Raw genomic sequence first — 13,882 nt, forward strand, 5'->3', positions numbered from 1 at the left:
TTGCAGGGAAAAGTATTTCACCTTTTAGCAAAAGAGCAGCAGGTTTCACATGTGGCTTTCAGTAGTCACACCAACAGCGCTAGGTTCAACCCACATTTCCCCACAAGCATAGCTTTTGTGTGGTTAGCTAAAAAAGAATGTCTGGTGGACAGTCTGGACATTGAGCCAAAAGATTTTGGTAACCGTACATGGAACAGACGAGTTATAGAGTACAGTACCAATAGACATACAAAGACACAGTTGCTTGGATTGTCATTGGTTGAGCTGGCACAGCGTTCCTCTATGGCCGTGGTCTATGAGCTCAGAGGCTGGCTGGAAATACAGGGCAAAAGACTTTAGAGTTAAATATATAGTATGTATGTACTGAGTGTGTGTGTGTGTGTGTGTGTGTGTGTGTGTGTGTGTGTGTGTGTGTGTGTGTGTGTGTGTGTGTGTGTGTGTGTGTGTGTGTGTGTGTGTGTGTGTGTGTGTGTGTGTGTGTGTGTGTGTGTGTGTGTGTGTGTGTGTGTGTGTGTGTGTGTGTGTCTGTGGGGTAAAGAGCTCTACTCAAACTCAAAATGCTAAACTGTACATCCCTTTAAAAATATCTCTAGAGCGTAACGTTTCCAGTCGGTATAGTGTTATCAAACATTTTGTAATTGGAGTTGTCACTTATTTCAAATGTTACATTCCATGCTGAAACAGAACTCACAGATTCTTTCTAATCTATCGTAATGAAAGGCCAGGAGTTTTCCCTGGTCACGTGACCTGGTCTGGGTTGTGTCTGGTCGTACTCTAAAAAGACATATTCTCTTATCCAACCTTCTGCCAACACGTTGTATCTAGAAACTTCCAGCCACTGTTGGGCAACAGGGGAGATTTGGCAGTTAAAAGAAGACTGTCCTAGAACTGAAATGTTGGTTCAATTGCCGCAGCATCATCAATGTGCCATGGGTACTGTCAGTGCCAGTTACACTGAACCCCTGCGGTAGCTAAATATCTGTTATGTCAATGTAAAAAAACTATGGGGGTGTGGGGTTCAAGGGTTTGAAGCGGCCTTAATTTACCCGGAAGTGGTAGGGTGGCTGAACCTGACAGACCAGCGAGCGGCTATTCTTATTTCCAGTGCGGGGGAGGCTCGAGAGAGGAGGCCTGATGCCATGTGATGGGGGGTGGAGGGTAAGAGGGAGGACGGTCTGACGTCAAAGCATGGCCAGTATGTACTGTAGGCGGGTTGGGTGGGGGGGTCAGGGATTAGCAAGGCGCAGCACTGTGGGTTCCCCTGGCCCGGGAGCAGGGACACAGGGAAAGAGCGGAGGAGGAAGCAGGAGGAAGAGTGTCTGCTAAAGGAGAAGGGAGGGAGGAGGATGGAAGAGAGGAAGGGAGAACGGTTGCTGATGCTGCCTACGTCCTTGGTCTCCCTGAGTCCAGTGCTTCCCACCGCAGCTCAGCACAGACACCAGAACTAGCGGATGTGGTCCAGTCGAATACAGTGAGCCCAGACAGAAAGAAAAACTGTGTGTGTGTGTGTGTGTATAAAACAGCCACTGCTCTGTATGTACACATGCCTCAATCAGTGGATGTGTCATGACTGATTTATACTTTGTTGCACACTGTGTCGCGCACCTGAAATAGCGATCTGCAAGCTCACAACGCATGACAAAGCTTGTAGATCAGCTATTTTTAATGTTTTGGTTCACGTCACTGACACGCAAACTAAGTATAAATCAGGCGTTATATGCCAGTGTAAGTGTGTGTGTGCGCTACATATCAGTGTGTGATTATTGTGTAAGTGTGTGTGTGTGTGTGCTGCATATCAGTGTGTGATTAGTGCATGGCTGCTATCAGTCGTCTCCAGCCTCTGGCTCTTTCTGCTTCTCTTTCACCTTCACTGATGACTTCTTAGACACTTTTTTGTCTACTGCCTCCTTACTGGGTTCTTTCCCTTCCTTATCTCTGTCTTTCTCCTTCTTCTCCTTGGACGACTCCTTCTTCTCCTTGGAGGAGGAGTCTTTAGACGATTCCTTCTTTGATTCCTTCTTGGCCTCCTCCTTGGGCTCTTTGGCCTCCTTGCTCGACTCCTTTTTAGAGTCCTTGGATGACTCCTTCTTCTCCTTTGAAGCCTCCTTCTTCTCTTTGGGCTCCTTTTTCTCCTTCTTCACCACCTCCTTGGCCGGCTCCTCCACTGCGGCGCTCTCCTCAATCACCGCCACCTCAGATGGCTCCTTGACCACCTCCTTCTTCTCCTTTGAAGCCTCCTTCTTCTCTTTGGGCTCCCTTTTCTCCTTCTTCACCACCTCCTTGGCCGGCTCTTCCACTGCAGCGCTCTCCTCAATCACCGCCACCTCAGATGGCTCCTTGACCACCTCCTTCTTCTCCTTTGGTTCCTTATCTGTATGTGGGCAGAGAGAGAAAGAGATGAACAAATACACATACACGTACACGGCGAAAATCGGCCTCACAAGACATATTTCATATCGTATCATATCATATTTACCATATCGTGGCTGTCCGGCAGAAACCTTGTATTACCAAATCAGCAGCATTTTGTGTAACTTATTTACAAAGTAGGCCATTACTATACGAAAGAACATAGAAAGTTGGGATACAAGGTTTCTGTCCGACAGCAACAATGTCAAACAAGATTAAAGAAAATGTTATGAGATAAAATACTTTAATTTCAAGCTGATGACAATGTCTGTATTTTGAAGTTTGAATTGCAACACTGAGATGAAAAGCCTATGAGCCATGTGTGCATTTATAAATATTATCTCCATCTACTTCAACCAATCTGTTTTCTATAACAATCACTCGAGTTTAAGGTTGGAAGTAAGTAGAAACAGTAAGAAAAACTAAATCCATTCCAACTTCACCCCCTCAGGCAAGCATTGATTTCCATCAATACAGTAAACAAAATCATTCACGTGACAAATGGCCCCTCGTTCTGTAATGAGTGGGTTAGGGGATTAACTGACGTTTGCATAATGGCCTACGCTGATGACGCCATTGTTTTGTACCATGGGCTGAGGTTAAGACACAGCGAGCACAATGCCAGCATAAACAGTAAAGCTCTCAGACATCTTTAACAACGAGTCTAATTGAGTGACAACGGCACCTGTTGCATTACAAAAGACCCCCACTCTGAGCAGCCCCCCTCCCCTCCTCCTCCAGATTGGATTGGCTCTTTGATAAGATAATAACAGCGCCGTTGTCTGCAAACAATGAGACATGCTTATCTCCATGAGAAAGGAGAGGGCTTACTGGGAGAGAGAGAGAGAGAGAGAGAGAGAGAGAGAGAGAGAGAGAGAGAGAGAGAGAGAGAGAGAGAGAGAGAGAGAGAGAGAGAGAGAGAGAGAGAGAGAGAGAGAGAGAGAGAGAGAGAGAGAGAGAGAGAGAGAGAGAGAGAGTGTGTGTGTGTGTGTGTGTGTGTGTGTGTGTGTGTGTGTGTGTGTGTGTGTGTGTGTGTGTGTGTGTGTGTGTGTGTGTGTGTGTGTGTGTGTGTGTGTGTGTGTGTGTGTCTAGCATGTGTGTGTGTTTAGTGACTCCACAGTAGAGTCAGTATCAGCTGGCTAATCGTCTAGGCCAGGCTTACAGAGGTTTGGCTGAAGTGTGTGTGGAGTGTGTGGTATTCTTTTTATACATGACCCTACAGTCACTTAGTGAGGCGGTTGGCAGCTATTGTGTGCAGGTGGCCAACAGTGTTCAACTCACTAAACAAGGTAGATGAAACAGTACTGTTTAGTTCGTCTTGTCATTTAAAATAAGTGCAAAACAGCTGAATGTTAGCTGTGGCAGATATTTTATTTGTTCTGTGACATCAGGTTGGCACCTAAGTATCTACCTTCAGTGGTCTGAAACGCCACACATCACAATGCAAAAAAGCGGGAAAAAAATACTTGGGATACTTTGTTTTTGGTTACTATTTTTGTACAATTTATCCAGAGTCAGATATAGTCAAATGATCAAATGCGTTTGTATGCCTAATTTTTGTCTGCAGACAGATAGGGAGGTTGAAGAGAGGTATGTTTTCACCTCTGTCCATATTTGTGTGTCTGATTGTACAGCCTACGGCCAAAACATAAAGTGGCCTAGTATAACACCACCATGAGACTGGTTTGACACATTTGGGGTGTGTCTTACTTGGCCTACTGTGAGTGTGCGTGCAAATTTCACGCCGATCGGAGTCGGAGATTATCTGCTCACAGACACACACACGGTCGGACGAATAATACAAATAACTAGAAAAAGTGCTCCTTGGAGCACAGGTCTCCGCCAGGTCAGGTACGTTATCGTGGCCTCCTGGTGGCGCTATAATAGGCCAATGTGAAAAGGGTGGCCATTTCTTCTTAGGCCTTTCACGGAAATCGGACAATGCATTCATGGTTTGAGGCATTTTGTTCCAAAAATGTGTTTTGCTAAATTAACCTGCTGGTGGCGCTATAACAGGCCAATGTGAAAAGGGTGGCATTTCTTCCTGGGCCTAGTGGGAATGTGCGCGTGAAATTTCACGGAAATCACAGTTCATGATTTGAGCCAGGCATTTTGTTCAAAACGGACCAATCCTGCAAACTTGGAAGCCAACCTTAGCCAATGAGGATGGAATATGGGAAATCGGACAGATCCGTGTTGATCACATGACTATAGAGATATTGTGTACCGAATTGCATGACGTTTGGATAAAATCTGTCGGAGTAATGGGAAAAAAATGTTTTTTGCACAAATCGGCCTCCTGGTGTCGCTATGACAGGCCCATGTGAAAACTTTGGGGCAGAGGTTCTGAATTGGCATTCAGGGAGTGTGTGTGCACAGTTTAGCAGCGGCCGGGCTAACAGTGCCGGAGATTAGCTGTTAACACACGGACAGGACACACGGACGGACACACGGACGGACGGACAGGGGGTAAAACATACTCTCGCCATGCCTTTCGGCCTGGCGGAGACAATAATGCAATTTAAGCTCCCTGCCTGCCATGATGCTGATAATGCACATACCACTCTCATTGTCCGGTGTGATGCTGTGTGTAACTACAGTTGAACAAGCATGCGCTAATCGACGAATGTACCTGAATGACCCCGAGGTACACACACGTACACAGACACACTCAGGGAAAATATAACCCCCCCAAAACATCACATCATCAAGCCCTATGAACCCATATGAATGGGTTAAAGGGAGGAGCAGAGCTGTGTGAATGGGTGTCAGGGCCAGTAAAGCGGTACAGTAAAAGTAGGCCTGTTAAAAAGGGAGCAGCTTTTGTTTTAACACTGTTTTACCAGCTACCACCCTTTCCCTTTGGTTAACACCAAGGAGAGGAGTGCTAGGAGTGTTCTTTGGATACAATCAATGGTTCACTCACACATACAAGCACATCATGCAAGCACATATTCACATGAGCAGTTCACACACACACACACACACACACACACACACACACACACACACACACACACACACACACACACACACACACACACACACACACACACACACACACACCCATGTGCCGTTAGATCTTTTACAGTCACAGATTAAAGTAGTGTATTTTACCGACACGCAGAGGAAATGCTGACAGAGGGACTTGTGCCATTCACATACATCACAGACGGGGTTATTTCAGTTTGTCTCCCATGGAAACGTGGAACAGAAACATGGTTGTATACAGTTTCTGTGTGCATTTGATGTTGAAGGCGTGACGCTTATTGTAAATGCACTTATGAAGTGTGTTAGTGTCTATGTTTGTGAAAGTTGGCATCTGCAAAAACACATAAAGAGAGAGTCAGAGAGAGAGAGAGAGAGAGACAGTTCCATACTTCACTTGTTAATGTTGACTTTAAACAAGATATTTGTCAGGAAAATGTCGCTTTTTGTTTGTAGTGATATTATGCCAATTTGTGTGTCCTTATAAGGGTCAATTTTTACACCCTGGGTTAATGAACCCTTACATTTGTACACTCAGAGTGTACAGATGTACATTCAGGATTTTAGTGTAAGGCAGTGGCGTTCCCAGAAATTACATTTAGGGCAGGCGAGATTTTTTTCTCGATTTTGAACACAACAATATGGTATTAAAGAGGTGGTGCCATGGTTTTGCACTTTTTCTGTTTTTCATGTGTCTATGAGGTTGATAGAACTTCATTAAGCCCCCTGGTGGTGTTTTTATGGTGTTTTATGTCTTCTCTGACTATTTTGAGTTTCTACCTGGAGGCTGAAACCTTGAGGGTCAAACGTGCCAATAGAAAAACAGCCCTTTCGTAACATTATCATAACACAACAGCTGTGGGCATGAGAAGGAGGAGGAACTAGGACAGGTGGGTGGTGCTAAGGTCTCTAAGGTCGCATCTCCTTGGTGTAGCACCTTGTAAGGGGATAAACACCCTCGTTGCTTGCCTGATACTGACAACGAGGCCACTTCAAACTACTCACTTAAAATATTGCACGAAAACGGTAAGACTAATTCCTGTACATTTATATGACATGGCAAGAGAAGTGAGTTAGGGTGTTAGTGCTATCAAAAACATCATCTCACTTTGTTGCCTATGAGTGTGGAGGAGAGAAGGGGTGTCTCTGTATTAATTGACACTTGCTGTCTGTCGCAAGTGGTGTACTCCAGTGTCAAAGAACCCATGCACTCAGTAAAATATATAACAGATACAAGGACCAGATTAGTCATACAGTATTCTAAAAATAGTAAATACACATATATACAGTATAACAGCTACCCAAGGTTGATAATGTTGTACACGCACTCCTTACATTCACTCCTCAGTTCTTGCTGATAACCCTTCTCCAAGCAATCTGTGACAGGCCTGTATTAGTGCATAAATCCCTCCTATAGCTTTGCTATGTATAACCTTAAGTCACCACAAACAGCCATGTAAGAGTAAAGGTTATCCGCTGACTGACAGCCACTCAATCCGTTCCATTGTGATTTAGGGAGATGTAGGCCTTTGCCGTTTCTAAGCTTCAGATGCGGCTAGCGGCTGGGTGGAAATACTGCATGCAGAGCCAGCGAGACGCCATGGAAGCAATTACTTTACAGTTCATCTACCTTCTTGAATAAAAGAACAAGACAATGTTCCATGGAAATCCCACAGCACAGATCCAAATTTGTCCCACAGACAGGGGTTAATTACAATGGATATGTTAGGGCATTGCGGTGAGTCGGTGGCAAAGGCCACGTTGAGATTACCATGTGATGTCGCCGGTTTGAATCTGGACTGTGACTTTTGTTACATCTGACTGATCTCTCACATCTTTGCTGTTCTCACAAAGCAGAAGGCCTTAATGCAGGAGTAACACAACCCTAAATTTAAATAGGCGGAGGAGGTAGAGGGTGTGATTTGGGTCCATACATTCCATGACCTTTGTGTAAAAAGCCCCCAATGTTTTTTCTCCATACAAGGCATCAACAAATACACGTTCCATTCAGTCCAGAGCTCGGTTTTAGGGAGTCGTGAAGTTTAGGGAGTCATGAAGGCAACAATGTTCTGTAGATGACAACAACGCTAAGCAGCGCAACAAAAGCCAAGCAGTCGATAAGGCTGGCTCAGAGGAGAGCGTCGCTATCTTGACGGCGTTCAAAGCCCTGATGTTCCGCTCGGCTGAGCGTCTTAGGAACGGATCGCAGGCACTGCATTCATCCGCACGGAGCCGAAGTCAAAACATACGTGGGCCGCACAGCGAGCCCGCAGGCACCTACACACACACACACACACACACACACGCGCACGCACGCACGCACACGCACGCACACACAATGTCCTCTCCAGCATGTGGGAGAATTCAGTGAGCGTTGTATTGTTTTATAAATATCACTCGCTAAACTGCTTCTTGCTTTAGTATGCTTATGTGTGTGAGTATAGATGTGTGCATGTATGTGTGCTTCAGTGCAGTACACACACAGTGTGTGTGTGTGTGTGTGTGTGTGTGTGTGTGTGTGTGTGTGTGTGTGTGTGTGTGTGTGTGTGTGTGTGTGTGTGTGTGTGTGTGCGTGTGTTTGTGTGAACATAGTCCAGATTAAAGGATTGCAGCATTGTGTGAAATCTAAAAACAAACTAGTGTGGTCGGCAACGTGGGAACACAGACATTTGACACAAAAGACTGAGTGGGATCCAAGACAGTAAAACATACTCACACGCATACATATGCACGCATAAGAATACGCATACGCACGCAGACACACGCACACGCACACACACACACACACACACACACACACACACACACACACACACACACACACACACACACACACACAGGTGTCAAGGGCACCTGCTTTAAGTCACTTGTGGTTGGAACTATGAAAGCAGTCTTTAAAGTGTACAGAGTGTTCAAACTGGAACAACAATATTCACTGGGCTGGATTCTCTGGAGAGGAGCACTGGAAAACTAACCGGAGGTGAGAGGGAGAGGAGAGCAGGGGGGAGAGAGAGAGAGAGAGAGAGAGAGAGAGAGAGAGAGAGAGAGAGAGAGACTGGAATCTGTACAGAGGTCAGAACTCAGTGAAGCCTTCGGCATGGTTCTTCAGAACGAATTTAAGCCCGATTCATACTTTGACGCACAGCGGTTGTCACGCGCCAGAAAATAGCAGACCTACAAGCTCTAACGAAGCATTGTGCGCTTGCCTTGTAGGTCTGCTATTTTTGGTGCGCTACACTGTCGCACAAATCAGGTTTTAGTGCAATGTGCTCTCCGACCACGCAGGACAACCAGTGGTGGTGGAAAGTAACTAAGTAGTGCTACACTACATTTACTCAAGTACCGCACTTAAGTACAATTTTTAGGTACTTTTACTTGACTTTTTGTTTCTAGTTTAAACTTCTACTTCACTGCATCTCAGAGGCAAATATTGTACTTTTTACACCACTACAATTATTTGAGAACTTAAGTTAGAAGTTACTTTGCGGATTTAGATAATTTATACAAATCATCCATTAAATTGTATTGTATGTATTATGTAACTTTCTTTAGAGAATAACATTTTAATACAATGTAACTACAATTTGGTTGTAATTGGTCTCCCTGCTCTTCTATTGAGACATTTAGATCCTGTGTCTGAAGGTCAAAATTACATTTCTCCCCTGAGCAAGCAGGCAGGCTCTTTTAGCTCAGTGGTAAAAGCACTTGCGCAGGAGACCCGGGGTCACATCCAGGTTACATAACGCAGCTTTGACCATTTAAGCCCTATTTTATACTTTGTTTATTGAAAATAGCCGATCTTCATATAATAACAGGTAGTATCGCGACACATTGTGAGCTTGTAGATGTGCTATTTTTCAAAAATGGCTAAACTGTAAGGTGGGGTGATAAGCTGTCCATCATGGGACAGGGTGGGATTATAATGCTGATGATACCCAGCTGTATCTTTCGGTAGCTCCAGACGACCCCTGCGCTCTAGACCCATTGTTGACCTGTCTGTCCAGTATAAAATGCTGGATGAGTGAGAACTTTCTTAAGCTAAATGAGGATAAAACAGAAATTCTCATAATTGGCTCCAGTGAGCAGAGAGAATTAATAATAAGTAGACTTGGTAACCTGGCTGTAGAAAGTAACACCACAGTAAAGAACCTGGGGGTTATTATCGACTCTGAATTGAATTTTAATGCACACATTAATCATGTCACCAAGATTGCTTTCTTTCATCTTAGAAATATTGCGCGAATTAGAGACTATCTGTCGTTAGACGACGCAAAAACGCTGATCCACGCTTTTGTTTTCTCTCGGCTTGATTACTGCAATGCGCTCTACTCTGGCCTGCCTAAGAAAACAACTGACAGATTACAACTTGTTCAAAATGCGGCAGCCAGAATTTTAACTAAAACTAGAATGAGAGAACATATCACTCCAGTACTAGCTTCACTACACTGGCTCCCGGTTGTTTTTAGGATTGATTTTAAAATTCTTTTAATAGTTTATAAAGCTCTAAATGGTCTGGCACCTTCCTACCTCTATGACTGCCTAGAGAGACATGATCCAAACCGGACCCTCAGGTCTTCAAGTGCTGACCTACTCGAGGTGCCTAAAATGACATATAAAAAATACGGTGAAGCAGCATTCTGCTTTTACGGACCAACAGTGTGGAATAAACTCCCATTACACCTAAAACAGGCAGCCTCTGTCGATAGCTTTAAAGCACAGCTCAAGACCTATTTCTTCACTCTTGCTTTTAGCTGACTCTTTGGTTGATTTTTAAGTCCTCACTGTATTGCCTATTTTAATGTTTTATGCTTTTGCTTTTATTTTATTTTATTTTTTGTTTGCTTTATTGTTAAATTGGTTGTAACTGTAACTGTATTCTTGCTCTGTAAAGCACTTTGCGCTGCATTTCATGTCATGAAAGGTGCTATACAAATAAAGTTTATTATTATTATTATTATTATTATTATTATTATTATTATTATAAACAGTAAGTAGTTATTGCTGGTGGGGATATATACCATCATGGTAATGCATCATTTCTTTGTTTGCCAAACACCAAGGAATAAGACTGAGATATCAGTTTCATACTTTCATATGAAAACATGGCAGAATTCTACGATCTTCTTCATCTTCTTCTGTTCCCATCAGGGGTCGCCACAGCTGATCATCTGTTTCCATCCGTTTCTGTTTTCTGCATCTTCCTCGGCCTCTCCAGCCACCTGCATGTCCCTCTCTCACCGAATCCATAAAACCTCCGCTTTGGCCTCCCTCTTCTCCTCTTGCCTGGCAGCTCCATCTTCGGTATTCTTCTCCCAATGTCCTCCTTCCTCCCTCATCCGCACATGTCGAAACCATCTCAACCTCGCCTCTCTTGCTTTATCCCCAAACCTTTTAACCTGGGCTGACTCTCTAATGCAGTGGTTCTCAAACTTTTCTCAAACGTTCCCCAGATAAATATTGTGAAAATAGCAGATCTACAAGCCCACAACGTCTCGCAACGCGGGGCGTTGTCAGCTTGTGGATCGGCTATTTTCACAATTTGGTCTCTTTCGTATATTATTTGACAATTTGGCCAATGTTTGATCGGTTTTTATAGCATAGTTTGTTGATTACTTTTGATGCAGTAATGGTCTTTCTTTCTTTTTTTAGGTATTAAAAAGGTCTTAAAAGTTACTTCAAATAAGGATCCCTCTCATTTCATCTGGACTGAATAGCCCTCAACATAAGAGTGTTAACTATACCAGAAATGTACTCATTTAATGTAAATGTGATGCCCAACATGACCTACCTTGCTCTAGAAAAAAAGAATAAAAAGAAAGTAAAAAGAAAAAGGTCTTAAAAGTCCTTAAATTGTCATTTCACTGTCATCTGGGGACCCCCCAAAATCATGTGGAGACCCCCTTGAGGGTCCCGACTCACAGGTTGAGAACCACTGCTCTAATATAGTCATTTCTGATCTGATCTTGTCAACCCTTGTCACTCCAAATGAGAATGGCAGCATCCTCACTTCTGCCACCCTCAGCGTCAAAGCCACCATTTCCAAGCCGTACAGCATACTGTCTTATACACCTTCCCTCTCACTCTTGCGGGTACCCTTCTGTCACAAATCATTCCTGACACTTTCCTCCCTGCTTGCACTCTCCCCTCTCTTCCATACTTCGCATTACTTTGGATAGTTGACCCCAGGTATTTATACTCCTTCACCTTCGCCACCTCTGCTGCTTGCATCCTCACTGTTCTCTCTCTTGTTCACACACACACACACACACACACACACACACACACACACACACACACACACACACACACACACACACACACACACACACACACACACACACACACACACACACACACACACACACACACACACACACACACACACACACACACACACACACACTATGTCTGTCCTGCATGACCTTCATTCCTCTGCAGGTGCAGGACCAACAATCAAGACAGGCAAAATAACACATCTTCTTCTTCAGAATAATCAGATTTATACCTCTGTAGTTACTACAGCTCTGTTCGCCCTTGTTCTTGAAGATCGGTACCAGTATACTTTTTCTACACTGCTCAGGCATCCTCTCGCTTTCCAAGATTGTGGAAAGCGAGAGGATGCAGAATCCAATCCGAAACATTAAAACACAGTCTGGAATCTTACATAAAACACACCGACATGCATAGTGCTCAAATTCATTTATCTGAGAGACTGGTGTTGATTTTTGCATTCAGGCTGCATAATGCTTAGGTCAATTAATGATTCATGTTTTGTTCAAACCATGAGCCATGATCTCATTTGAGCTACGCAACATGACATTTATGCCCAAACAACCTTCCTTCATTTATCATCTCTGATGAAGGCCAACTTTCAGTCTTTGACTGTCTAAGCCTGGTGGTTGAGTGCAACATGAGAATGCAGTCTCCCTCTAGGAGTCTGCAATCATAAGAATTAACACAAATTCAAGCAATCCCTCCCTACAATAATTGCTAGAGTTTGTAATTTGCCCAATATATTTCCACCACAATTTTCCACATAAAATGGTAAAATCGGAAGAATGCTGTCACACATCATCCTGTTGTGTGTGCACTGTGCACACACACACATGCACGATTGCCTCTTCAGAAAGAGTGGAAGGGGGGAGAGATGCATATGTGTGTGGAAGAGAGAGGCCACACAACCTTTATTTTTCTATTTTTAGATGCACAGCCTACTATTGTTGTGAAACGCTGAAAAGATCTGTCTCTACCATGCTGCTCTGGTCTATACCATGCTGTTACGGTCTCTATCATGCTGTTCTGGTCTCTACGATGCTCCTCTGGTCTCTACCATGCTGTTACGGTCTCTATCATGCTGTTCTGGTCTCTACGATGCTGCTCTGGTCTCTACCATGCTGTTACGGTCTCTACCATGCTGCAGCACGGGCCTCTCTACCCATGCTGCTCTGGTCTTTCTAAAAAGCAGACCATCTACCATGCTGCTCTGGGTCTGTCTCAAAGCAGAACATGCGGCCATAGCTGAATGGGTAGAGAGGCCACCTGGAAAACAGAAGATCTCAGGTTTGACTCCTGGCCCCGGCAATGTGTCGAGATGTCCCTGAGCAAGACACTTAACCCCTAACGTAACCCCTAACTGCCGCCTACGATAATAGGTACTGCACTACTATAGAGCTCTGACAACGAGGACAAAGGGTACTCTCTGACAATGGGTAAAACGAGTACTCTAACAACGGGAACAACAGGTATTGCATAACCAAGGGGCATACGGTCCCAACGGGCATAGTCATAGGAGTTTAATTCCAGAGTTTTGGCAGGGTTTTCTAACCGTTCTCAACATGGCCAAAGTGTGCCTGTGGGTGTCCTTTATGAGGTAGATATTCAATGATTGGTTTTAGGCCCTGTGCTGGGAAAACACCAACGATATGAGAGTGTGCTCTGAGAGTGTGCTCCCAATGTGAGAATTTACTAATATAATAATACAGCAATAATATAAAGAATCGTCTTGATATATCTTAATCACAGAATGAGCAGACTTGAAAATAGATTTAACAGTAATGTTTTTTTTCCTTTCTTTTAATACATTGTTTTGGCTTGTCTGCCTTTATTTATATTGGAAAGTGGAGATGGACAGGAAACAGGGAGAAAGAGATGCAGTAAAGATCGTCGGGAACGGGGCCTGAACCTGTGATGCACTGCCAGGCCACCCTAGAGCCTAGGTGCCCGGACCGGTAAGCCATGGTCCGGGCCAACAGTAATGTTTTTGTGTAATTTGATCAATTAGAATTTATTGTCATTATACCAAGGTATAGGGCACAGGACGTAGGATTGACATTCGTACGCATGCACTTACGCACGCATGCATGCACTCACACGCATACATGCACGCACGCACGCACGCACGCACGCACGCACGCACGCACGCACGCACGCACGCACGCACGCACGCACGCACACACACACACACACACACACACACACACACACA

The 13,882-nt window shown here is 44.3% G+C and overlaps 1 protein-coding gene across 1 annotated transcript in view; it reads right to left on the minus strand.

Moving 5' to 3' along the window:
- Nucleotides 1-419: 419 nt before the first annotated feature.
- bbs9 (Bardet-Biedl syndrome 9) overlaps nucleotides 420-13,882 on the minus strand; it is a 227,709-nt gene continuing 214,246 nt past the window's right edge. Inside the window, exon 22 of the mRNA XM_084052563.1 lies at nucleotides 420-2,371. Coding sequence (XP_083908689.1) covers nucleotides 1,824-2,371 — 548 coding nt within the window. The 3' untranslated portion in view covers nucleotides 420-1,823. The remainder of the gene's footprint in view (nucleotides 2,372-13,882) is intronic.

Source organism: Gymnoscopelus microlampas (assembly GCF_963454915.1).
Source record: "Gymnoscopelus microlampas genome assembly, chromosome: 3".
Lineage (NCBI taxonomy): Eukaryota > Metazoa > Chordata > Actinopteri > Myctophiformes > Myctophidae > Gymnoscopelus > Gymnoscopelus microlampas.